Source organism: Parasteatoda tepidariorum, chromosome 6, assembly GCF_982258835.1.
Source record: "Parasteatoda tepidariorum strain Cologne lab strain chromosome 6, Ptep-v5.0, whole genome shotgun sequence".
Taxonomy (NCBI): Eukaryota; Metazoa; Arthropoda; class Arachnida; order Araneae; family Theridiidae; genus Parasteatoda; species Parasteatoda tepidariorum.
In genome coordinates this window covers 46,181,039-46,209,012 of record NC_141760.1, presented here as the reverse complement: position 1 = coordinate 46,209,012, position 27,974 = coordinate 46,181,039, and the positions used below count along the sequence as shown (strand labels likewise).

The 27,974-nt window shown below is 28.6% G+C and overlaps 1 protein-coding gene and 1 long non-coding RNA gene across 2 annotated transcripts; both read right to left on the bottom strand.

Moving 5' to 3' along the window:
- Nucleotides 1-63: 63 nt before the first annotated feature.
- LOC107443427 (deubiquitinating protein VCPIP1) lies at nucleotides 64-27,725 on the bottom strand. The gene is made up of 13 exons (XM_087165796.1): nucleotides 26,608-27,725; nucleotides 23,739-23,934; nucleotides 22,862-22,993; nucleotides 17,255-17,494; nucleotides 15,697-15,906; nucleotides 14,330-14,417; nucleotides 11,357-11,614; nucleotides 8,600-8,736; nucleotides 7,590-7,708; nucleotides 5,069-5,158; nucleotides 3,500-3,731; nucleotides 1,174-1,370; nucleotides 64-499 (listed from the first exon to the last, which is right to left on the bottom strand). The coding sequence occupies exons 1-13, from the start codon at nucleotides 27,244-27,246 to the stop codon at nucleotides 209-211; spliced, it is 2,829 nt and encodes a 942-aa protein (XP_087021922.1). The 5' UTR covers nucleotides 27,247-27,725; the 3' UTR covers nucleotides 64-208.
- Nucleotides 18,100-18,431, bottom strand: LOC147808013 (uncharacterized). Its single transcript, XR_015434614.1, has 2 exons — nucleotides 18,303-18,431; nucleotides 18,100-18,261 (listed from the first exon to the last, which is right to left on the bottom strand). It is a non-coding gene; the product is annotated as an uncharacterized LOC147808013 (long non-coding RNA).
- Nucleotides 27,726-27,974: the final 249 nt, after the last annotated feature.

Sequence of the window (27,974 nt, the reverse complement as noted above, 5' to 3'; positions counted from 1 at the left end):
CACTAGATCAAGAATTTAATAATATTTTACCTCACAAAATATGAAAATATCTTACAAAATGCATTCTTCTGACAAAAATATTTTATTTGTACAAATTTATCCACAAATAACAAAAATAAATCAAAGAAAATTACTCCCTATATACATATGATGTTTATACACATTATATTTTGCAGGTGACTCTAAATACTAATAATAATAATAAATATTAAGAGAAATCCATTTTCTCAGATGGTTTTGAAAGCACAGAAAATCCAGGTCCTTTTCGAAAATACGGTCGATCTTCTTCTGGTGAAGAGGTAATAGGTTTACGGAATGGCCGGGCCACGACAGTTTCTTTAGATGGTCCACCCATTTGAGGACATCTTTTGAAACCTGGAACAAACTGTCCTCTCCGGACACACTCAATTCTGTCATCAATATCACCACATATTTGAAAGTGTCCTAAGGCTTTCACACAAAGTTCCAGACTTTCAGTAGAAGCATTGTAACAAAATCTCTGTAAAAAAAAATAATAAATAAGTATTGAAAAGTTAGCAGTTTTTTTAAAGCTTTTTTAAGCACATACTAGATTACGCATACTAATTTCCTAAAAAGTTAGTTAGGTGTAGGATATGTTTTTAAACATGTCTAGAATAAGCAAAAAAGGTTATCATTCTATCAAAAAATTTAAATTGCTAAAAGAAATAAGAAAGGAAAAAGGGAAACAACAGAGTACTTTATTATTCAAGGGTTATCAAAAAAGTTTTGCCATACCTATCTTATACAGTTGCCCAATTATACTGATTTTTTTGCCAACTGAGTCAGCTTCTGTTCCAATTATTGCTGCTTGAAAATATGATCAAACAAAAACAAGAGAAACAGAAACATGTAAAACAAAAATATGAATTTGATGGAAAATATGAAAAATATGAAGTAGCATCCTTCTCCTTGTTTCAAACTTTTTTGTTGTCCTCCAACAATTAGCAATATAGTGAAGGGCTACACTATTATATTTAAATACTCATTAAAAATATTGAAAAGTAATTTTTTGGTATACGTAACTATAATGCTGTTAAATAAAAATTTCCTAATTAATTTTTTTCTGATTAACTTCCCATATTATTATCTAACTGCTTGCATACATAAAACTAAAACCTATTTTTTATAAAACTGCAAAATGATTTAACATACTTTAGTAGGAAAGCAGGGTAGGGTGATGTGGTCTTTATCACATAAAATATGTTTATCAGCTGCTGTCTTAAACATGGAACCTCCTTTTTTGAATAAATCAGGTTCGTGTACATAAACTCTCCACATTATGTCAGATGAAAACTTTTGTGTAGAATCGGCGAGATTTTGATAGTCAAATGTGCTATTATGAGGTGCAGCTAGAAAATAATTGGAAAAAAATTTTTAAATATAAACAGACAATACATTTCATATTAGAAAAAATTTCATAACTGGCATTTTAAATACATAAACTTTATTTTAAACACTCAGTTTAAATGTACTAACATAATATTGTTTGAATGGGCATAGTAATTTTTCTTTTCCTTTCAATGCTTTATCCCTTTACAAATCTACTGTTACAAAATACAACAAAAGAATTCAATTACATGGTGATATGAACTAAGACAGTTGCAAAAATAAAAAAAACTAGTAGAAAGAAGGAAAAAAAATTACAAATAAAACTAAACGAAGTTATTTTTACTTATTAACTATAGTCTTTTTTTATATTTTTACAAATGTGTTAGTTTTTTCTCAATTTTCATTCGAAAAGTTTTATATAATAAGTTTTAAGTAATACTATCTAATCTTTTTCAGTAGCTCAATGGCCCTGAGTGGGTCATAGCCTTCTCCAGGTCATCTCAATGGCCTTGGCCTCTAAATTTGGCGACGACTCTCCAGTTCTTAACCAGAATGCTTAGGTCAATCTCAACACAGTTGTTTCATCTTAACGAGGGTCTACTTTGACGTCTTTTCCCATGAGCTAAAAATCTTTCTAATCTACTTTAAACTTATTTTTTTGCAACATATGAATATTTACTCTTTTTTTTTTCATTCAAAATCATTTCTTTAATATTTTTTGAAAATTAAAACTTTTATAATACAACCAATATTATTTTCCAACATTGGTGCATGCATTAAAATAAATTTCATACTGGCAATAAGGTCTTTACACATTGGCAAATGTATAAAACCAGAATCAAAAAAGTAAATGTAACATTAAAAACCCAAACCTTTCACTGTTCACCCAACTAAGCTATTGAATCCATACATTCTTAGCTACTGCTATTTTCTTAGATTTTAGAGGTCAAAAATTCATTTATTTATTCTCAACAACAAGCTTATGCATAGAATTATTTTATCTAATAGAGATTAATTATTTCGGAAACTTTTTCACTTAACTACTCAGTAATTATCAGTGTTTTCCCTAAGCATATTTTTAAAGGCAGCCCACCCTGCTTGCCCTTTGATCCAAGGAAATGTGCCCTTTTTGTAAAAATAAGCCACCATCCCTTAAAAACACTGCCTTTTTATTTATAAGTCATTTTGAAAAAAATAATTCACTGACTAAATAACAATTACACACTGGTAAAATTATGTGTATTCATAAATTTACTTCTAATTACTATTACAAATATTTACTTTGTTAGGATTATTCTCAAATGGTTAAATTTTTATAAGTATCTTTTTTTGGAAGGTAGATATTAATGAATTTTAAAAGTGATTTTAAATTTTAAAACTATTTTTTAAATGAATATTTTTTTTAAAAAAATGCACCTTTAAATGTTTATTTTCTCATGATTTTCAGTTTAAATTATAGAAAAAAGCTTTCAAGTTGTTTATTAATGTTTTTTTTTTAGTTTACTTTTTTGAAGAAAAAATGCACAGGATTGAATTTTACCTTGCTTTTAATTATTTTTATTAACTACAAATTTTTCTCCTATTTTCATAAAGAGAGAGAATTAATTGCTGAAATAAACACATAAAATAGTATGAAAGAGTAATTTAAAAATTGACGAGTGTGAAATTTAGTTCTTACATAATATTACACATTTTAATAAATTTTTACGGGATCAAGTGAGTGCCTTTTCAAACTCAAAATGTCCTTTTCAGAATGGAAGCCCTCTGCCTTTTTTTTTTACTCTGAGGGATAACTCTGTAATTATAAATATTTAAAATTATATTATACAACCAGGCACTATACTTTCGCCAAATCATAGAAGCATTTTACAATTTAATATACATCTGTGCATTAGCAAATTGTAGACCTTGATTTCCTTCTTGCAAAGTTATATGATTAGCATAATCCAATTGAAGCTATTTTTATGCTGTATAGCGAGCGACATCACTTTGATTGTATAATCCATGTTTCCATACTTGGTGTACAAAAATTACTATGTAAACCTTACCTGGAAATTTTTTATCTGCAGATAACCCTTAACTTAGCCCCGAATAAGAGATAAGAATGTAAGAGAACTATAAAAATTAAAAGTAAAATACAACAACTTACAATTCAAATAATTTTTCTTTTCTGAAACACTAAGACTGACATTTTCTACTATCAACCGATCTCCATGCTTCAGTGGTAGGTTTTGCGTATAAACATCATTAGGAAGTTCAAGTTCTTTTGGTGGGAAGCCCCATTTTATTTTTTGATTTTTTGCAGGAATCTTAAATTCCGTAACTATCCATTCTTGTAATTGGAAATATGAAATTCCATCTTTGTGTAAAGTAAGATTTCCCTAAATTTAGCAAGAAAAAAAAAATTTAAACACAAATACTTAAAATATATATATATATATATATATGGTTGTCAACATAAATTATGTAAAACTGGCTCAGAAATTACCAAAATATTACAAACTAACATGGTAAAATCCATAAAATACAAGTTGACCAAAATAAATGCATAAAATGTTTAGATTATAAATATTTTATAATTAATATCAATGATACTCGAAAGTTTTTCGTGGTTAACCCAACAATCAGAACACTAGCCTGATCATTTGAAAATTAAACTTATTGAGCCAACAAGTAATAAATTACAGAAAAAATAATTAAAGGGTATCAACAGCTAATTTTTATACAAGCTAGGTTTCAACAAAAGATTTAAATTGTTTGTATTGGAAATATAATAAAATGTTCCCAAATCAGTTTATTATTGAGAAAAAATAAAAAAGGTTTGCACTTTTTCCCGAGTCTGTGTTCCTTCCTAATGAAATCTGCCGAATTAATAAATATTTATAAATGATATAAAATATTTTGATGTTAATACCTGATTTACAAGCACAGATAGCGTTCAAAAAAACTTTTTCTTTGCGCAAAAACAACCCTTAGTGATAGAAAAACTTTTTCCTTTAAGTTTAATTAAAAAAGCAACTAAGTTGAAGATGCATGAAACAACATTTTTCTATACATAGGTCAAAGCTGTGATATTAATAATACCTGTTTATTACTACTTTTTAATTTTATTTTATTATCACTTTTTAATTTAATTTTTATATCAGTTTATAAAAAGATATAAGAGTTTTAAAAAGGTTATGATTTTTCTCTCCTAATGAGTTAATGCTGTTTGTAATGTATTCTATTACATTTTCATTTCTAATTAATCTGTGTTAAAACTTTGCACAACATTAAAACCAATTAAGTCTGAACAAGTAATTTCTGTCAAAATCTTTTAGAAACAGATAAACTATTGGAGGTTTTAAAACTAGTATTATTTTCATAAATAGTTTTAATTTTTCTATGGATCTTAATGTAGTTGTGTCTGTCATAAATGAAAATCAACCAGCACTAGATTTGCATTGTAATTGACCGAGTTTAGTTACCTGGCATCAGGTAATTAGAAATGAAGTCTACATAGCCAGTAGTTAATACTGAATATATATTTCACAAATATTAGAGAAATATGTATATTTTAGAACATTTAGGATGAACCGAACAATAATCAGATCACTGAGTGTCTCACCCTCATTTTTATTTAAAAATAAATTCTACAATAAGGAAAAAAAGTAATTTCCTTTAATATCAAAATTTAAACTATTCTTTCAAATATTGCCATAAATTTTTTTTTTCCTACTTGCTGTCCTTTTGAGGTCACAACTTTTACAAATTGTGGTTCAGAAACAACTGTATCGACATACCCAGATGAGGACTCTTCGGTCATAATCTAAATAAAATAAAAATATTACTATGATTATCAAATATTTTAATTTCTAAGCATAAAATCAAAAATTTCACATGCTCTTACACACCATATTCATGTTATGGGGATTTGTGACAAATTAAATAAAGATCAATTAATTTATCATTTTTGGATGGTTCGAAGAAATTATATGTAAAATTTTGTAGTACACCATGCTTAATCATTGAGAATAATCAATAGTTAATGATCAAAGAGTGTTTGATACTGGTATTAAGATGAAAAAAAGTTGCGTCGTTACAAATATTAAATAAGTACTTAGTTAAGGTCATTAATTAGTCTAACTATAAGTATCTCAGTTTAATGACTTAAAATTTCCTTGTTGCATATAAAATACAAATAACTCTTTATACAGGAAAATATTTTTATTTTATTATCTATATATCTATTATAATATCTGTCCAGTTATTATAAAAAGTATTAAACTATGTAGCATACATATGTAGGTGTATATAGACATATGTAGGTTTACATATGTCTTGTAATTTTAACCACAAATTTTTTATAAAAAAATCATTATTCTTTTATGAATATGTCTAAGACTTATATCTAAACCAGGCAATGGAGTTACAAACAAATTGTGAAAAACATGAAATTTTAAAATAAATTATACTTAAAAAGTTACAGACTATATAATTCTAATGGCAATTTAACAACTTTATTTCATACTTTTATTCAGAAAATTTATTCTGTGCTTAATATTTTTAATGTTTTAGTTCTCTAAACAGTAAAATGAAAATTACATAATTCACTGAAAACATGAACTATCAGTTGACATAAGCAACAATATTTTTAGGATTGCTTTAAATTTAATTACTGACCAGGGAAAAAAAAAGTTTATCCATACATAAATAAAGGGTTGCCCCTAAATTTAAAAAAAAAAATGTACTGTAAAATAAAGATTTCATAATAAAAAAGAAACTTTAGTGTAGTTTTAAAAGTTCTTGGGTTACACAGAAAAACCATAGAAATAGCACAAAATCAATAGTAATATAGATTAAGTAAATGCTAATATGAATAAAACAAGGTTAATAAAAAAAAATTATAAGAATGTAAAGTATCTTAAATTTTTGCACATTAAGTTAATATAAAAATTACATTTAATGTAATACATTAAATTATAATAAATAATTAAATGTTATACACCAATGAATTATTAATTTATGGAAGAACTTGCATGTTTTTAAATTTTTTTTTAATAAATGCAATAGAATAAGCAAAATAAATATTATTGCATAAATATAAGGCATGATTGGAACTATGAACTAGTATCTTCCCAAAAATTCCAAATTTAACAGAAAAACATATGCTTTCATAAAAAGCTTTTCTTTACATAAAATTTTATAATTGAAAGTGGAAAAAACAGTGTTTGGAGCACACAAAATGAATTTTTTGGAATACATTATAATAATGCAAAACTCATTTTCATAAGTTCATACAAAGTATCTAATTTATTCAGTTATAAAAATTTATATTTTCAATATTGAAAATTAAAACATGGAAATGAAATATGCATTGCCATTCCTTGATATTTTTTACCTGGATTTTGAGTAAATAAGGAAGAGAATATGAAAAATATGTACAAGCAATGCAAAAAGTAAACCCTCACAAAAAAAAACAAAAAAATAGTGTTAAGAAAAGTGAAATAACATAAAACATTTAAAAAATTTTATAATCAAGCATATATGATATTAAAAATAAATAAAAAGTACGGTACAAGGCGCTCAGTAAGATTTTAGGAACTTAAGAACACCAGATTTAGAAGAAGAAAAAACAATTTTAAAAAAAATCTTTGGCACTTTAAATTGTCTTGAAAACTTTACCAAAATATTTGATGAAAAAGTTTTCTTAAAAAAAAAAAAAAAAAAAAAAAAAAAAAAAAAAAAAAAAACAGAAAAGACAAGGAGATAGCTTGTTTGAAAATCTTGTTATAAAAAACTTCAGATAAATAAACACTCCACTATTAGAAATGAAACTAAAGGGAATTCTAAAATCATCTATAGATAAAAAAGTTCCATCATACTAAGAACTTTTGTTTGCTGAGATATATATATTCACTCATTTGTTAGCCTGGATTTAAATTTAATTAACAATTCTTTGCCAAAAAAAGTTTCTTGCAATAAATTGATAATTTCAGAATTTAAACTATCTTTGATTGTCAATTATCTTTAGGTTCAATAATTGTTTAATAAAAATAAAACTATTAATACAAATTATCAATAAAAATAAACATATTTCACAAATAATTTTTCCTTAATAAAAATAAATTATATATATATAGAGATAGATAGATGGATATAGATAGATATTATGTTAATTTTCTTTTACACACATAATTAACACATGTAATTATTCTGATATAACTTATAACAACAACTATTAAAAAAAAATCACCTACCTCTTTCTCATTTTTTTCCGAAGTTACTGGTGACTTCAATGCATCAGCTGGTAATTTACTAACTTGATTGTAGATCATATCACTAACATACATATCAAATTCAACATTTTGAGATTCACCTGAAGAAAATATAAATAGTTTTTAACACAATTTTTACAACACAGATTTTAAAAAGAATTTAATATGCATAATCTAGAATTACTATTTTTCTTAAGTATATTTTTTGCAACGATAAATGTATTTGCTTTACAAATATTTTTCTTTAAAAACATAATAATAATGAATTGAAATTGATAAAACCAAAACTTGTGGTATTGTTTTTTAATAGCTTGTGTTTACTTTTATATTTGTTGATTCAAATAAAGTTAAACATATAAAACTCAAATTTGTTGTCACCTACAATAAAAACCAATACTGGACTTTGGAAAAAAAATTGCAAATTTTGTTTTTTCTTTTTTTATAACAAAATTTCTGCCATTTTCGATGTAAGGATTGCCTAATTCGAAACTCACAGAAGTTATATTGCACCACATAAGCTATACAGGTGTAAACAATGAAAATCAAATTGAAGAAATTTCTAAAACTGAGCAAAATAACTGTACACAGACTACAAGAAAAATTCTTTGCAAAGAGATTGTATAATTAATCACATTTTTAATGCTATTTACATGTTTAACTTAATTATATTAAGTGATTAATTTTTCTTAATTTATATTCCTGTTTTGAATTTACATTTTTTATACGGTTGTTCGTGAGAAAGCATGAAAAAACCTAAAAAATAACCTATTTCAGATCACGTCTTTTGACAGAGGGAGGCGATGCTAGAGAAAGGAAGGTCAGGTTAGTCATATTAAGACTTTCCCGAATTGGTTAAAAAAAAAAAAAGAAACCATTTGCTGGCAATTTTTTCTTATTCTGGACTTGTTTTTGTTCTATTACAATTCAACAACTAGGAAACAATAATTTTTTCTTCTTTTTAACATTTATTAAATAAATCAGAATATACTTACTTGGAAAATATTGAGCAGCAATATTTTTTGCCAAAATTGATATACAATCTTGTATTGAACTGCCAAGCTCTTTGAAGTTTGATGGAGATATTGAATACTGAGCAGTTTTTCCTTTCCATTCGAGATCTAAGACCAACCTATTTAATAAACAATATCAATTATTTTAAACCAATTATTTAAAATGGCATTTCACAGCTGATTTGTTGTATAATATAAAATTTAGGCTTTTTTTTCTTCTTTTAACACTTTTTATTCATCATCAGATACGACCAATAAAATCAAATTTGTGATCCCAAGGCTCGAAAAATCGCCCTCCTCGGCAGTCAAAAATTCCCGGCGTACAACGAATTTTTCGAATCAGATGTCCGCACGGACTGCCATTTTCCCGTTAATGTTCGTGATACATTTTCTATTTTTATTATCTTACAAGAGTCTAGTGCCTCACTTCTAAAATGACCCTCTAATCTAGAAATACAGCAGCATACTGCGCATGGTGGAATTGATATTTCTCTGTCTGGGAGTACTGCTGCGGTTGAAAGGGGTTTTTCAGCAATGAACTTACAAAAAAAAAAACACATTACGTACTGGTCTTAAACAGGAAGCGTTAAATGCAATTATGAACATCTACCTAAATGGAAAACCCCTTTCAGATTTCTGTGCCAAAACCTCTGTAAATCATTGGCTTGATAGTGGAACTGGCAAACGTCATATTTGATTCATTTAAAAAACGTAGTACCCTCGGATAAATTGACCTTTGTCATTTAAATTATTTCATAAAAGAAATACTAGGTTACTATTGGTAACCTACTATTTCTTTTATTACTGTATATTGTAACTCCAGCGTTTGTAATCCTAGTAACTACTAATTCATCGTGCAATATATAAATGTTTGTAATAAATAAGAGAAAATTGTATTTTTATTTATTTAGAAGCTACAGGTTAGTTTCAAAGGAGGACGGGTACATTGTTGGACTAGCCGTCCTCTGGGACGGGTAAATTTCTGAGTTTTTTCGAGCCCTGGATGATCCCATTCTCCAGCTAAAAATACTTACAAAGTATGGGTCATTACATATTAAATATTTTAGAGGTTTTAAAAATAGTAAAAAGAAGTACAGTAGGGAACCGATTATCCGGAACAATCGGGACCATCGCTATTCCGGATAACTGATTTTCTAGTTTTCTGAATCTCTACAAAAAGCCGTTTTTTTTACTGTTAAACCCAACTAATAAAAATTTTTTTTTTTTGGAAATAATCTTAAAAAGAAGAAAAAACGATGGAGTAATACACTAATGATTATTTTCAAAATGATGGTAAGGTAAACATCTTTCAAAAAAGAAAGAAAAATCCTAAAATCTTATGAGGAAAAAAAAATTTTCTTTTTTTAAAATTGGCGGGAAAATTTATCGAATTTCGTTCCAGTTTTTTGGTTTCCGGATAACAGGTTCTGTACTGTATTTTAAAAAGTAGGAACATGTGTCTATCGTGGAAACAAATGCTACAACTCAGAGAGGAAATAAAAACACAGTTATCAAATAATTCAACACATTTTCCAGTATGGCAATTCAATCAAAAGCACTTTATAATCTCAAAAGCATGTTTCAAAGACAAAGAACTGATTGGTTAATTTTTAAAATTGATTGTTTCAAAATGGAGGTTAATAAAGCAAGACCTGGAATTGACAATACTGAGCCTAACTCAAATGACACTACATAAGGTTAGGGAAGAAAAGTGCTTTATAAACTCTCATCCATTCATTCACAGATCGTAATTTTGACCTGAACCAGAAAACGATACTCTCCAATTCAGTACCCCTAGAGGTCTAGTTTGTTATAGGAACATGGAGGACTTTGTGACCTGACAGATATAATGTGCATCAGTCATCATTTACTACACGGGGAATCTTCGGCCAGCTAGATTCGAACTGCTATTCTCACGAGTCTCAGTCCAACACTCTACCAACCAGATTATCTCAGTCAATCATCTTTATTTAATTTTAACAAATACATTTATGACGAATATTTATTATACTTGGCCTTGGCAGTATATTTTGAAACATGTAAAATATACAAAATTAAAATAGAGTTATATAGCTAATATTATTCTAGAGTTTTAATTTATTTCTTCCGGGAAAATTATTCTGATATAATTCTGGAATCTGCAATTTTTCAAAGACAATTTAGTAATGTACGATTGCCTGTTTTCAGATTCTCAATAAATATCTTAGTTTTTTTTTAGCTTCTAACAAAGCAGGTTTTGTCATTTTAAATAAAAATTAAATTAAATTTTAAAAATCTAAATGTATGCAAATGTAGAATATTAAAATAACTACCAACAATTATTAACCATTTTATTTTATTCCCTTAAATTTTTAAGAAAATCATAAGAAGTTCTAAAAGTTTTAAAACAATATTTCTTCTAAACTAACAAAGCAAATCCTTCATTTTCGGTGAGTCTATGCTGTTAAATGGTATTTCAACATCTAAAATTTGTTAACAAAAAAAAAAAATCTTCACATAAATAATACATAAGAACAAAAAAATTAAAAATTTCAAAAATGTCCACCATTTGGCCATTTTTTTTTTTTTTTTAATCTATACTGAAGAAGTTTAGTGCTAGGATCATACCTCTATTATGATCATACAATTCAGAACATCTCTTTCTGTTTGTGTTTTTAGGTATGTAAAAAATTAGAGTTTTATCATGCATTTACAAATAAGACAGAAGATTTAAAATTGAAAAAAAAAAAAAATACATACAATTCGGAATATTTATTGGCTGCAGAGTCATTTTTCGGTTCTCTTTTTAGCAATTCACTGTCTGGATTAGTTCCTGAATTCAGCATTGTATTTAAAAACAATCTATTTTCTTGACTAGAAACAGTTTGTGATTTCAATATTTTATCCACGAGTGATTTATTTTCCTGACTAGATACTGATGAACTAGTGTTGGTGTAACTTTGATCTCCCGGCAATCCAACTATTGTATCATTAGGTTTAAGCCTTTGAACATTTGAACTGAAAAGAAAATAATGCAATGAATAAAAAAATTTCAGAAAGTATATTCTCGCAAGAAATGTAGATTAAAGTAACATTAAAATCTTTGTGGGAAAGTAATGCTTAAATAATAAAACAAAATAGCATTCTGAATATTTTTTGGGGGTTCTGATAATTCTATGATATAAAAAGAAAGAAAAATGACAATGCTACAGGAGATAATTTGCAATTCCAATAAACTGTAATTTCCCTCTGCATTCCATAGATTGCACCACTGATAAATTAGATGCCCAAGGTATAAATTTGTGAGTGAGCACCAGAAGAATTTGATCGGGGGTACTTGCTGTATCTTATATGCACACGATTGCATTAGCAATATAACAAGCAGTATCAAAAGCGAGACACCATTCAGTTGAATCCTGTGTGATCTACATTATCAAGCATTGATACTTTAAGAATGAATAGATTCTAGTGGCCCCACCTATGAAATAATTAACACTAGAACAAATGACATTTTCACTTAGCTAGAACGACCATAGCAATCAGTTTGCTTGCAATAAGAAAACAGGAATAAGTTTTCATTTTCAATTTAAATATCATTATAAAAATTTAAAATGAGTTATTTTTTAAATTATAAAATTCCACCGAATTTCTTAAAAGTATTTCATATCCTATAAAAAAAAACTATTTTCATGAAGAATAATATAATAATAAAATAGTTATATAACTATTTCAGATATTAGGACAATTCCCTTAGAAATGAATCTATTAATTTCATTATGACATGTTTACCAAGCTGCATACTTCTGTCCCAGTCTTCATACTTTCCCAGATGCATAAAATTATTCAAAAGAAATTTGGTCTCAAAATTGAAAGACTGACAGAGTTTTAACTTAAATTTATCAGGCTTATTTGCTTTCACTGAGTAAATTAGCTATGTTTTACACTGCAAAAGCAGTTCATCAATCATTATAAGTTTCTTTTCAATAAAACACAGGCCTGTATTTTAAGTAAAATTTAACAGTACTCTCAAAAGGAAAATTGATCAAATTTGCTGTTCCTAAGCAGATTCAGGGATTAGCAAACAAAAGCAGATCGCCTCAGGAGGGAAAAGAAACACGTATGCAGCGTCGATTTAACCAGAAGCATTGAGATAATAAAATAAAGAATAAAGATAAATATAGATAAAATATAAATAATATAGATAAAATACAAAATATAGATAAAATAGACATTAGAAAGAGTATATTATTTCAAAATAATAAATTCTTAAATCTTTACAGCGATTTTTAGGGTTCCCACCACTATTGCAACAGGGTGACAATTTTCGCCAAATGTGCTACAAATGTTGCTAAATTCGTACATATGGAAGACAATTTGTCACTTTGAAATAAGTTTGTAATTTACAAAATAGTAACGAAAAACAGATTTTTTTTAATAGATTATAGATCTATAGATTTTATAGATTATAGATATTTTTTTTAATAAAAAAAAGATTTATATATGCAGAATTTGGCGTAATTTAAAAAAAATTGTGATACTAATTTTTATTTTTACATGCCTGTTATTGAATTCATGTGTGTTTTTCAAATAAAATAACTGAAAGTGCCTAAAACAAAAAACTTTAAATTTAAATGTTGAAAATTCAAATTTGTATGTTGTGCTGTGCTTTGCATTCATATACTGACAGTATAATTGTTCATCAATAAAATAGTATTTTTGCTGTTTTAGAATTGTTAGAGTTAAAGTTTATATAATTTTCAAATAATTAATTTTTAATATAATATTGTGTTAGTTCTTACTTTCTCTGTTTTCCTCATTTATTTGGATTCAGTATTTTAATCTCCATGTTGAATCTATTTACTAATATTATTCTAGCTTTTTTTTCACTTAATTTTAATAAAAACTAATCTTCAATAAATCATCATAAGGTAATAAACCTAATCAGTTTTAAGGTACAATAGGTGTAAATTAATAATTTTTGATGTGTGTCATAACACGAATTATGAAAACATAAAGGTTGATTTTTTTTTCTCAAGTTTGTCTACTATATTAAGTTTTTGGACCATTAAAGGAATATCTAGTAGGTGGTCCTATTAGACCACTAAGTCTTCATTGCTGGTGTGAACCCTAGCAATTTTTTTGACCGCTACGGTCATTCTAAGGAGAACTTCAGTTTATGCACTTATATATAATACCTAATAAATTTTACCTCACAGTCATTTGCAGAGTTAAAATAAACACAACAAGATTAGTGTGAATATATATATATATATATATATATATATATATATATATATATATATATATATATATATATATATATATATATATATATATATATATATATATATATATATATATAAATACACATTATTATGAAGCAGCAGTATCTGATAATTAAATTACATAAATAGAATTTCTTATCCCCTTATCAAAAACCCACATTACAATCAAAATCTAAAGCCACCAATTTTTCTAATTATTCCACTGTGAATGGATTTCCTCAACAATCCAATGTCTCCTCCAATTTAATTTACACATAATGCGAGATTACGAAGAATAACAAATAAATACAAGGTAATGCAAATGAATGACATATAGAAACTAAGTTGATCTTTGGTTTTACTTCAAATAAGAATCCAAGTTATTTTGATTTTTAATTTCACTTTGATTAAGAGAGTTAGTATAGTAAGACTTTAAACAAACAAAAAGTTAAAAATTTAAGAATATTACCTATTACACACTGTACATTTAGGCAAGCTCATCACAGTAACATCTGGATAAAATTCATTTTTCACTGGGTCATATTTACAACTGTGATCTAAACCAGAAGAAAATAAGTTGGAACATATTATTAAAAAATAATGAGACTGAGAAAAACAAATTACGAACAAAAATTAGGTGCCATAATGGATACAATTTAAAAATCTGAGATTGCTTGTTGGATTTGGTTTTGTAAATATAAAAAACAGACAAAAAAAAAATTGAATCATAAAAAAGACAAACTTTACTTGCAAATAATTTTACCCTGATTCAGGAAAAAGTTAAGGCATAAAATATAAAACTATAAAAAGAAATTAGGAATTGAACTCCAATCAAAGTCTAATGAAGCCCAGAATTATAAGAAAAATCATTTACAACCAATTCAGAATAATTTTTAAATTTCAAACCAAAGCTAATATTTTTTCTTATATTTTAATTTGAATACATTAGACAATAATGAAATAAAGAAAAACAAATAAAAATAGAACATAAAATTCAATTCTAATTTCCGAGGTGATTATTAGTTTTACTTCAACTTGATTTAAAATATTAAAAAAAAAAAAGTGTAATCCTACTATCTGTTTAGAGTAAATAAAAATCTCGACAAAAAATATATATAAATAAAAAACCACACACTTTGCACACTATTTCATCTTTATACAACATAACTCTTCACATCTATAAATTATGATCTGACTACTAAAAGATAATAATTAATAGAAGTGTAGAAGATTATGTTATTTTAAACAAATTTTAAATAATAACTGTAATTATATATATATAGAGATTTATTAACCCTCTGAACATTAGTCCTGGCATTTTTTTAAGCGCAATATTTTCTAGGGGTTAATGCTTGGAAAGTTAAACCGATTGAGACTTTAAGTAACTAAGAAATTGTAAAACTAAATAAATTAAGCCAAAAAATCATTTATGTTATGAAATGTATAATTTAAATGAAAGTGCAAAATAAAAAACAACTAACTAAACTATTGAAGATGTTCTTTTACATTATTTTAAATTCTAAAACAACAAATTGTGCTAATATAGTGTTTTTTTTCTCATAACTTACAATTTGCGACAAGAAAAAATTCAAAAAAATTATTGATTAAAAAATTATGACTAGTAAATTCAGTCATCAAACTTCCATCAATTATTTTGATCAAAATGGAGTTTCTAAAATTAACTTGTCAAGAGTCAATAAAAAAAATGTAATAGAAACATTATCAATATCTAAGCATACCAAAATAAAAAATATATTAATACAAATTGTAAACCTTTTTCTTTCATAAACTAAAATTATAAAAAATAAATTATTTGTGGAATAAAGAAAAACTTACCAGTACCAGGTACTTTATAGGAAGTATCAGCATCAAAATTTGTATATGTTTCAAAAAGTAAACTATGAATTACACTTCCAGAACAAAATAGAGAAGGAGTAGGCTGAAATTTACACATTGCTTTACAATACAGACATTGATATAAATAGCCTCTTTCTGCAGCAATCTTGGTGTGTTCTATCATGGTTTCAACTTTGACATTTAAATATGCTGTCAAAAAAAAAACATTTAAAATTGTTTTTCATGAAAACAATAAAAGTAAATTTGTACACGTCATTGCAAGGAATAGAAGCAGAAATTAAAAGTTTAATAACACAGCATTGCAAAAAAATATTTTGTAAAAATCAGTGTAATTATCCACCTTCTTCCTCACTTACTGCACTTTAAACTTTTAGGAAAATATTCCAGGCACAAATTGAGAAAATTAACCTTTAAATTGATTCTGTGGCCTCAAATCTTGAAATTTCTTTTAGCATCTCTTTTACATTAATTTTTAAAATTAATTCTAGGTTTTACAATCAAAAAATTTATTAAACAGAGCAGTTTTTGCAAAAATAATTTAATTTTTCAAAAATAAAAAATATATAATTTGTTTAGTATTTCTAAAATAAACGTAATTTTAGTATTAAATATTCATTATCAAACTAAAATAAAAATAACATTACTTATTTTTACATGAAATTAAAGGATTTATTTTTTTCTTTTCTATCATGTCAGGTGAGTATTTTGCTACAACACAATTACTTAACATAAAAAAAGAACAATTATAATAACCAAGTCTACGATGATGCTTTCTCATCATATGTAAAATCACTAGTAGGCTCAGCTCCCTGTATGCTGACATTCCCCAACCACAAAACATTGGCATGCAATCTTATATAAATGGCTCTGCAGACCAGACTTGCTACTAAATTAAACCAATTTGAAATTTGTTCTAGTGTAAAGTCTTAAGAATTTCAATCAACTATTAAAATCTTTAAAACAAAGTCCCCTTTAAAAAAATTCAATAATAAGGTATTGGAATTAAAAAGATTTTAGATTGAAATAAATAACACACAATCAAAAAAATTTGAACAAACAATTATGCTTTTAAAAAACTAAATGAATAAAAGCACACCACGTATGCATTTTTTCAACGTTGCATCTATCATAATTATCATCAACACTTTCTTTCACTTTTTGATCACCCTTTTTTCTAATTAAACTTAAGAAGCATTGCAGCATGATTAATATTAATTTTTCAATGAATTGTAATAGTATTACATAAAATAATTAATATTGAACCAGCATAAAACATAACATAGAATGTAACAGAATTATTCTATAAACATAATATACAGCAATTTGTTGATATGAACTATTTGCTATTAACCTAAAAATATTCTTTGGTAGAACATGCCTAAAGATAAAACTTCCATTCTATGATAACCCTAACCTTAATTAATATAAGTAGACCATAAATAATAGAACATAATGTAAATTGAAAATATTATTTTGATCAATAGAAACAGACTTAGGTTTTAACAAACTGTAATAATCTATTCATAAATATACAAACCAGGTTCAGAGCAAATATATAACTTAGCATCAGCAACTAACAAGGGATGAACCCCTTTCTTTTCCAAAAAGAGTGTTTCCATAGCTTTAACTAAACGTTGAATGTAATTTTCGGATAAAATTCTGTCACCAGCAATTACACAATTCCCTTTGTTATCTAACTCTATATAATTTTCAAATTCAGTTTGAGGCATTCCCCATACTTTTGGTATCAGAGATCGTGGCAGTACAGGAAGGGGTCCTAAAATAAAGAAATTTGAAACACTTTATAAATGTTAATCATTCAGACATTTAAAAGAAAGCTGTTGACATCAGAAAATGTTTAAAAAAAACATTCACGAAACCTTTCAACTATGTAGTAGAAAGACAAGCATGCTGTAAAAAATATTCAATGAAATTTTTTATACATGAAGTAATTTGATAGAGCAGTCAAAAATAATTATTATGTTTAAGACTTTTAGCACTTAATCAGATGTTAAATTCAGGGCAGCAGAATGTGCCTGATTGTGCAAACAAGGTTTGAGAGAAATTCAGACAGCCCTGAAAAATTTTTGGTCAGATTTTTAAAAAATACTGCATTAACAAAATCATATATACATTTTTAGTCTATTTCAACATAATTTTTCATTCCTTATGCTATATCAGCTTGTGGGGGGTGGAGTTACAGACCATGTCAACCGTCATCTATGAAAAGGTACCCCGACATAGAGTCGAGTTAACATGTCTTATATACTAGTGAATTGTAGTTGTAATTTTGTAGTGGTAGATACGCTACAGTACTCCCCCACCAGAATTATAGCTATGATAGAATTCGATGAATGGATGCCACTAGTTGATTCATTGCTGTTTTTGTGCGAAGCCGGGAGAGCTGTATTAAGATCACCGTATTTTTTTTTTTTGAGTGAGAGGTGTATTAACTTCACGGTTGTAGTCGCTCCTGTGTTGCCGTTAGCAGTCGAGTGTATGCAAGCCAACGTTGTGTGTGATCGAGATGAGACTGAGTAGCAACTGCGTGAGGAGGTGGATAATGATGCAGTCACAAGTAGCACGTCAACTGTTCAATGTGGACCATCCAACGAAGTAGGCGTTACTGCCGATGTAGGCGTATACAGATCAAAGTGGGCGTTTTTTTTTTTTTTGCCAAGGTTGGCGTGTTCACATCACGTCCGAAGGTCACCAATGTGGGGGGTGGAGTTACAGACCATGTCAACCGTCATCTATGAAAAGGTACCCCGACATAGAGTCGAGTTAACATGTCTTATATACTAGTGAATTGTAGTTGTAATTTTGTAGTGGTAGATACGCTACAAGCTTACTGTCTAGAAAGAAAAAGAATATTTTCTGTTATGTTAGATGTCACACAAATAAATTAATAAATTTGCTTATTTATTAGTTGTCCTTTAGTTTATAAGTGGGACCTTAAATTTAGTTTAATAAATTATTACTTTTTTTAAAATTTCCAATGGCAGACATGAAAGACAAATTTGTAGCTGAGAACAATACAAAGAAAGAACTAAAAACGGAAACAAGAGCTACAAAAGGAAAGAGTCTATAGGTCTTTAATAATGTATCTCGCCCGCCAATAACGTTCCCACAAGGGCCCAGGAGGAAGTGCAGGGCAACAGTCTCAGATGGTTAGCGTCAATTTCTTCTTGCAGGTTACATAATGGACAAAAGGGGCTTGAAAAGATTTTGATTCTGTACAGGTGCTTTGATAAACAGTCATGGTCAGTGGCAATGCAAAAAATGGCCACAGATTTTTCTCTTGGCCATGACGGAATATCTTTAATTCCTTCCAGTCAGTCCTTATCTTTATTTGCCTCTTGGAGTTTTGCCGCAAATGTTGTTCGAAGAGAGATTTTTATTAGCCTTTTTGCGGTGTAGAAAGGAACTGGCTTAAGAGATATTTGCAGAACCTTGGTGGCTTTTTTGGCCAAGAAATCTGCAGTTTCATTACCTTGAAGTCCACAGTGCGCTGGTACCCATTGCATGGCAACATTTTTGTTGTGTTGGTCAAGCCTGTGAAGGGCTTGACAACAATGTAAAATGTCGGCAGATGTGGGGGTTTCGGAGGAAGCAATAGCTTGGAGTGTGGCTTTGGAGTCAGAGAGGATGACTACGTTATTGAATTTCTCAAGGTGATTCTGAAGTTGTGATAGAGCCAGGCCCGGACTGGCCAGTAGGCAAACCGGGCAATTGCCCGGTGGGCCGGTTGGACCGAGCCAGTAGCCCAAAAAAATTTGTTTATTCATTGCATGAATTTCAAATAATATTGCGCAAATAATAATAATATTAAATAACATATATATATGATATATGTAGTAATAATATTGTTTTAATATACAGAGTGATTCAGATCATGCGTGCAACCCATTTTTTTTCGAGAATGGAGCAAATAATCAATTTGAAATAAAAAATCTAAATAACTAAATCGACACCAAGAAATTCAATAGTGATGTTGTTAATTCCCGGAAGTGGCCGGAAATACCGGAATTTGAATACAGTTTTGATTTTTTAAATGGAAACCTATATCTTATTTGGCATCATTGGAGAGGGTTTTCGGAAAAAAGTAACTTTTACTTGAAATTTTTTTTATATCTCTTACTGTTCTCAAGATAATAGATAAGAAAAAATTCTGATTATTTACTTCAATTTATCATTTTTATCAAAAATAATTCACCTAAATTATCAAAATCGCTTAAATTTTTATAAAACATGGGAAGAAAAGCGCAAATGTGTTTTAATGAAGGTAAAAGACATTTTTTTTAGTGAATATCTCAAAATCTATTTAATATGTATTTTTTCTTATCTATTATCTTGAAAATAGTAGGAGATATTAAAAAATATTTTAAGTAAAAGTTATTTCTTTTTCGAAAATTCTCTCCAATGATGCCAAATAAGATATAAGTTTCTATTTAAAAATTATATGAAATATCTTGCATATGAAAGACTTCTCGCTGTTGTAGAGTGTAAATCTTCAACCGGACAGAATGTGTTTTCTTTAGTGGATTCAGTTTTAAAGTCTTGTAATATAGATATAACAAAGTGCATCGGTAATTCAACTGACGGGGCTGCAAATATGCAAGGTGAATATAAAGGATTTTCTTCATGGCTTTCCAAAGAGTCCCCTGGTCAAATTCATGTTTGGTGTTATGCACATGTCTTAAATTTAGGTTTAGGAGATACCACGAAGGCACTAATTGAAAGCGCATCGTTTTTCTGCCTACTAAACAGCGTCGCAGTATTTTTCCGTGAATCATACCAACGTATGAACATCTGGGAACAAAGTAACGAGCACGGAAATAAAAAAAGGTTCGCAACAATTGGAGAAACGCGTTGGTGGTCTATGTCACATTGATTACAAGTTTAGAAACTATACAACAAAATTCAAATTTCACGCCAGATATCCGTGCAAAAGGAAAAATATTTTTAGAATCATTTTGCAAATATGAAACAGTAATCATCGCCAAAATATTCTCAACAATATTTGAATTAACTAGACCGCTTTCTCAATATTTGCAAACCTATGGTTTAGACATCTTAAAAGCTTTTGGAATGGTATCACAAACGTGTTCAGAACTAAAAAAAAATAGTGAGAGATTTTGAAGGTGTACAAAAAGTTACAGATGATTTCATTATTTGCGCAAATAAGGAACTTAAAGAAACTGAAATTCAAGCAAAGTTTCCATGAAGAAGATAGAAGAAAAGAAAATTGATGCCGGGTGAGACAGCGTCGAATGAAGCAGTTTTTGATGATGAACCCACTGCATTTAAGATATACGTCCATAACATTATTTTCAGCACAGTTGTAGCGTCAATGGAACGCCGATTTCCGGCAAATGGAAAGTTTTATGCCGATTTTTCCCATCAAGATCTGAAACGTTTCCCTGAAAAACATTTTAACAAGCTTCAATCTGGCGAACTAAATGAGTTAAACAAACTCTTGCTAAAATTTGACGAAACAGCTATAGGTGAAAATTTGGGGGATTGAACTAAGAAATTTAACTTTACATTGGGAAAAACTGAAAAATTCAGAATTAGAAGATTATAAAATAATCACAAAAGATCATTCAAATGAAGATAATAACGACTTTGGTTTGGAAACAGAAGAAGTAAGTCTGAAATGTGAGACACGCAGTGCGTGCAAAAATTGTGTTATTTGTTGCTACAAGATGACATTCAATTTATTGACCAATTCTTACAATTTAATTAGTCTAGCATTAAAATTTTTACTAACATTGTCAAAAAGTCAGGTGGCTTGTGAAAGATCATTCTCCACATTGAAAGTAATTAAAAATCGAATGAGGAGTACTTTATCTTCAGATAATTTGAATACTCTCATGGCAATGGCAATAGAACAAGATCTATTAATGAAATTAGATAGCGACGCCATAATCCATAAAGAGGCAGAAAATAGTGAGCCTCTTCAAAAGTTAAATTAAATTTTAATTTAATGACTTTTGAAGAAGCATTAAATCTATTTTAATTTTTTTGTTATATAAATCATTCATGTATGTGTAGTATAATAAATATTTTTATTTATACTCCATCTTTCACCTTTTTGATTTTATCAACTTATGTTTCCTCATAAGAACCATGTATTTTAAACTGAAATATATTCTATAAAGGATTATTAAGCAATTTTTTTCTACTTTCTTACTTTGATAAATTAACTTACGCTCATGAGAATTTATAAGTAAAAATGCCTAAAAATGGTACATTAGGAGCCGCGTACGCTTCGCGTATATGTGAAGTAGAGGGCCGATATCTCTAAAATGCTCGGGCCCATTTTAGATCCCAGTCCGGGCCTGGATAGAGCAAACGCTTATTGCCGATACTTCTGTATCGAAGGCTGTTCCAGACGAACCGATCGGGGTGTAAAATGAAAAAAGGTTGCAGGAAACTCCGGCTCCTGCATTAGTGCCATCAGCCAATCTTGAACCGCCTGTGAATATATGTAGCCATTCGTGCTCCGGGTACAGTAAGTGCACAGTCTCTAGGGCGATTGATAGATTTTAAGACTTGGTCATTTGTGTCTCTCTTGGAAACATCTTGACATAGGTTTTTCGATAGGGCACAGTGATCTAATAAGGTCTGCTGTCTTCCAAGTGATATTTAGTTGGTCTTTTATTACAACTACTCTTTGGAGGAAACCGTTCTGGGTCTTCAAGGTTCGACCAATATTTGCCCGTGGGGTGCTCTATAAGGAGAGGCAGTCTGGTAGTCTTAATATTTTTTCCCACAAAATAACTGCCCTCTCTTCTACACTATAAATTATTACTATTTCACTGCATATTGATTTCAATTAAAAAAAATTTAACACTATAAAAACTAAACTATTAAAAATATTTTGACAAATTTATTGCAACTTAAAAAAAAAAAACACTTTAATGGTTGGAAGAATTTTAAACCTAAAAAAAAACTATGTTCTGGGGAAATATTAGGCTCTGAGAATTTTCTGCAAACATGGTTCAATTATGATACTAACTAAACATTCTAAATTCTTGCACTAAATAAAGAACTTAGCAGAGTCATATGTCTAAATAGTACTTAAACAGAATTAAGGATTGATAACACTTACAAATCAATTTATAAAAATATAACTAACTTTTCTGAACTCCAACTAGAGGAATATAATGATTGTGACTAAAGCTGCTCCAAGCAATACAGATAGGCTTGTTTAAGGTATTATCTTTACCCCTACAATCTTCAGGTGGAATAAATCCAGGCAGAAAAAGAGCTAAAAAATTTATTAATTATTAGAAAATATTTTTAAAATATTTTGTATCTGCAAATAAAACGAATGTTATAAAGATACCCTTCCATGGCATAGGAAATTTTCAGGATAAATATTTTCCAAACTTCATATTGATACAATTTTGAAACCCTTATAATGCCATTCATTAAAAACATTTGTTAACAAACAGTTATCATTAACTGTTAAATGTATGACAACAGAACAATTTGTTTTGTCCAGAAATTTTTACAAAATGTAAATTTTTTAATATTGATAAGAAGCTTTGATTAGGAGATGTTTTAGTAACATCAATCTAATTTTTCCAGTTAAATTATTAAAAAAAAAATTACATATGAGGCATGAGAGTTAGAAAGAAAAAACACAATAAAATCATTGGACTTTGAGCAAATAGAAAAGTCTTCATCATTAAAACTGATACATTCTATAGGTATTTCTTTGAGTTATTGAAAAATCAAATTATTACCAGTTATCAGAATTTAAATAAGTACAGTGTCTGTACTCTACATCATCTCCATAAACTTTTGACAAAGCTCTAAAACTAAATTCTCTGTCAAAAAGTTTTAAGATAGAAAGTTTGCATTGAATTTTACTTGGTCATCAACATCAAATTTCACAAAAAAAAAAAAAAAAAAATACTAAATGCAATTTTAAAAATTATATTAAACTATCGCACCTTGCCGATTTTTATAATTAAAATATAACATTTTTTACTATACTATAAACAAACCTGAGTAATCACCACACTTTTTCATACACTCCAATGAGTCTAAGAGGATGATTGGCCTTTTTAAAACATTAGCCAGTCCAAAGATATGGACATTCCGCAATCCATGCAGCTCTCCCTCGGGTGGTTTGAACTCTGGATCACTTTCTTCAATGATTGCTCGCCAATCTTCTGGTTCTACAAAATCTTTAAATAGCTCCTAAAAATATGAAAAATTTAAATTATTGGATACAAAAAAGAATAATTAAAAGAAAACAGTAGGTTAGAAATAGTCACAATTAAAATCTAATTCATTCATACTAGGTTCATAAAATGTCATTTTTGAGACAGAAATTACTTTTAACAATTCACTCAAGCTCATGGGAAAAATTTTATATGCATCTGTTCTTCTTATTTATGAAATAGGTGTTTAGTCTGCTAAATGTTTTGTGTGTCTGTACTTCTTTATTTTTATGAAACTCTGTAAAGAGCTTTAACAAATTTGTCGCCTGATGTTGTAAAGCTTTAATATAGATCAGTAATTCTTTTTATTAATGAAATGTATAGCTTACATTTTTAAAAAATTGCCATAATACAACTAAACTTTGAGTACAATAAAATTGCCATATTAGATTTCTTTTTGGCATTGGAGGAAAGTGGTACCAATAAAAATGCATTAAAAGTGGATGGTGATGAAAAAAATTGCCAAAAAATTTTAGCAAAGTAGGTCATTTCCTTCAGACACTCAATCAAGGGGTCATTTATGACTGATGTCCTTAGAGGTGAGACAGGATATTTGTGAAGCTGTTAGTTACAAGGGGGTAACCAGAAGTGAGACATTTGGTTCAAATAAACCATTTGAACCAGCAAATTATTTTTTCAAGAACACAAATAATAGTAATTATTGACACGCTCACAATGGTCATTTAAACATGCAGGAGTGATGAGTGCCCAGCAGATAGTTAACAAGCAAGAGAAATGCACCATCTATTGGTTAGAAGAAGGATCAAAGTATGGACAAAGTGGATCGCTGCTTGAGCCTTAAAATTTCACCAGTTTACCAAGAGAAATCTATGGATATCCATCAGATGATCAGTCGCAGGATTTAGTAGACATTCAATGAGTAATCGGCATATGTGGAGAAGCTTGTACCCCCTTTTCAAGCTGATTTTGGATGTACAAGTTGAGGAACAAAAATTAGAAGTCACTTGGTGTGAAAAAGAAACTTAGGCATCGGTGGAGTGACATTACTAGCTCCCTGAATTGAAGTGCCAGGTAAGAAAAAAATTGGAAAGTTTAAGCATTGGCTTACAGCATTCTTTGCTTGGTTGATGTGTGAATGAATCTTTGCAAGGAACATCTTGGTTTAAATACCGCAAGCTTATTTTTGCCAGAAAATTGTTTCTACTCTACTGAAAACCACAGCCAGATCTTTAGTTATAAATGAGCCAAAAAGGAAAAATTTTACAACTAAACCGAGAAACACACAAACAAGCCAACAAACAGTCGCCGACAACTGGATGCCTGAAATTCCAATGAGGCTCACCCTAAAAGGGGAAAAAGTGCAAATTGCAACTCGGTGGCCCGATGTCAGAACATGTCTATGCAATGTAGCATGACATGTGAGAAGGAGTATAATAAAGGGAGACAGTTTGTAACATAGAGGAAGGGGTCAAAAACATTGCAAAATCTGTGACATCATTTATGAAATGCTATGAAATAAGCTCTCCAAGCCTTTTGGCAAAATTTCACAAAATTAAAATCGACAAAATATACAAAACTTTCCCTACTCTGCAAAGAATCATAAGAGGATAAACTTCAAAGTATGCATACAGTATAGTCCAAGCAATGCAGGATTTTATTCAGAAAAAATAATGGAAGTTTTTATCTTTTATTTTTTTTAAACATGCATCAACATATTGAGAGCATTTTTATTTATTTTTTTGGAAAATATATTTTATCCAGAGGAAGAAAAAAAACTCACTATCGAAAGACAGTTCTCTTTCTGAAATCATAATTTTCCTTGCATTTTCCATAAAATTATATTTTAAGGGTCTTTTCCAGATAAAGATTTCTTGACTCTCTCCTTTCATTTTTACTCACTTTAACTCAAGTATGTCATTTACACAAACTCAGCATTCCCTTTTCAAATTACTCTCATCCTCAGGAAAAAAGTTTTTCTCTCAAAGCCCTTTCCCTAATTTTCTTTAAAACTTCCTTAAAACCATGAATTTAGCTCCTCTTTTTCAACCTTTAGGGTAAAATATTGTGCTTTACGAAACAAAGTTTAGAATTTGAGTTTATATCAGTCATAACCAAAAAATTTTTCAGGGATTTCTAGTTTTTGCCTCTTTTAATTGTTTTAATTTTATAATTTTTGGGGCAAACTTTATATTTTATTATTCTATGAAGTTTGATAGTTGAAAAAGGTTTACTGCCAATAAAATATATAATAAAAAAATGAAGCTAGATTACAAAAATAAGATATTGCATAGATGCAAATTACTTTTGAAAAAAAAAAAAAACATTCATTGATGGTGTTATCTCTTAATTAAAAAAAAAATCTTGCTGCTTTGAAAAATAGATTTTATATCTTATGATTACCTGCCATTCTGTAACTCTTTTGAGAATGAATTTCTTTTTATAAGTAAACATATGTTGCAGTACTTCATAATGCCCTAGTCTATTCTTTAACTTTTTTATATCAGAAGTAGTTTACAACTCTACATTACAGCTGGTTTTTTCTTTTTAATAAATCAATTAAACACTAATTTCTGGCATAAAAAAGCCAGTCCAGATGTAATTTTAAAAACACAGAGATATTTTGCATTTAACAATAAAAAAAAAGACAAAAAGGATAAATTTTAGCTCTTGCATTGAGAGCTTTAATTACCTGGTAATTATTCAAATTATTTTCGAAATGCTTCTTTAAACAACATCTTAATGGATGCCAGAATAGTTCCCTTCCTAGCAGTGCCCTGGATATTGCATGAACAAGACAGTGACCATCCCCATCTGTATATATTGGTACTAAACGCTCTTCCCCATCATTTGATTCTTTAATAATATTCAGAGTTGCAGATAGGTAGTTCATACTTCCAGAAATATCGCGACCAAATCCTGTGATTGATAGTTGATCAGGATGTATCAGAAACGCACGATCTTTGAATATGCTACAATCCAATATATCACCTTTGTTCATTTCAATCAGAAGTTTAACTTGACCTGTAGCTTGGTCCATCCCATAATTTGTCAAGAAAGGAGACAATAACTTACAATAATAATTCGAGAGGCCATTTACTTTAACTAGGTCTGCTCCTCGCTTTGGTAAAAAATGAGCAATACATCTTCGAAAAAATGTCATCTTTATTTCGTCATAATTATAGACAGGTACAGCATCTTGCAAAAAATTCTGATCATATTTTATGCCACATTCCCAACATACAACACTAATTTCTGACGGACCTACAGGAATCACGTTCCTGCACATTGAATCCTTACAAATAAATTTTAATAACGATAACTCACTCATTTTGTAAAGAAAAATAGGTGCAGAAATATAAACAATACTTTTGGTATCAAAATATAAAACAAAAACAATACTAAGAAAAAATTATCGAATTAGGGTAAAGATCTTAACATTATAAAGCAAACAATGATTAATTATGTCATGATAAAAACTTATTTATTCCTAATAATTCATGGATGTCAAATTTTTGGAGCATTGGGACCAACGTTATTATTTAAATATTTCAACAAAAGTTCATAATAATTTAATGCACGAGAGAGGTTACTGGCACTATCTGCAAGAACAAACATCAACAACAACAGTAATAAATAAATATTAGTTTAGAATTTCTGACACAAATGAAACGCACTATCACGCTTAAAAAAACTAAGTTCGTAAAATTTGGAAAAAGCTATTCGTTTCAACAAAATGGATTAAACTCAAAAGTTGAAAAGATCCAGAGATTAATAACAATTACAAGCAATTTTTGATTGGACTGAAGTGATGCGTCATGAACGTTGAGTCTTTTGAGAAAGAGATGTTTTGCTTTTAACTTGCTTGGTTTTTTTTTTTATTTATTTTACAAGGCGACATCTAGCGTTAGAAACTGTAACTATTTTCCAGGGGATTGTTGTCTGTTCACCCCATTAGCCACATTCGATTGTTGTTTTTGGTTGAAAGTTAAATTGAAAGAACACGTTATATTATAAAAATCCCAAGTATAATAATATTGGATGGTACACTTTGAAAAG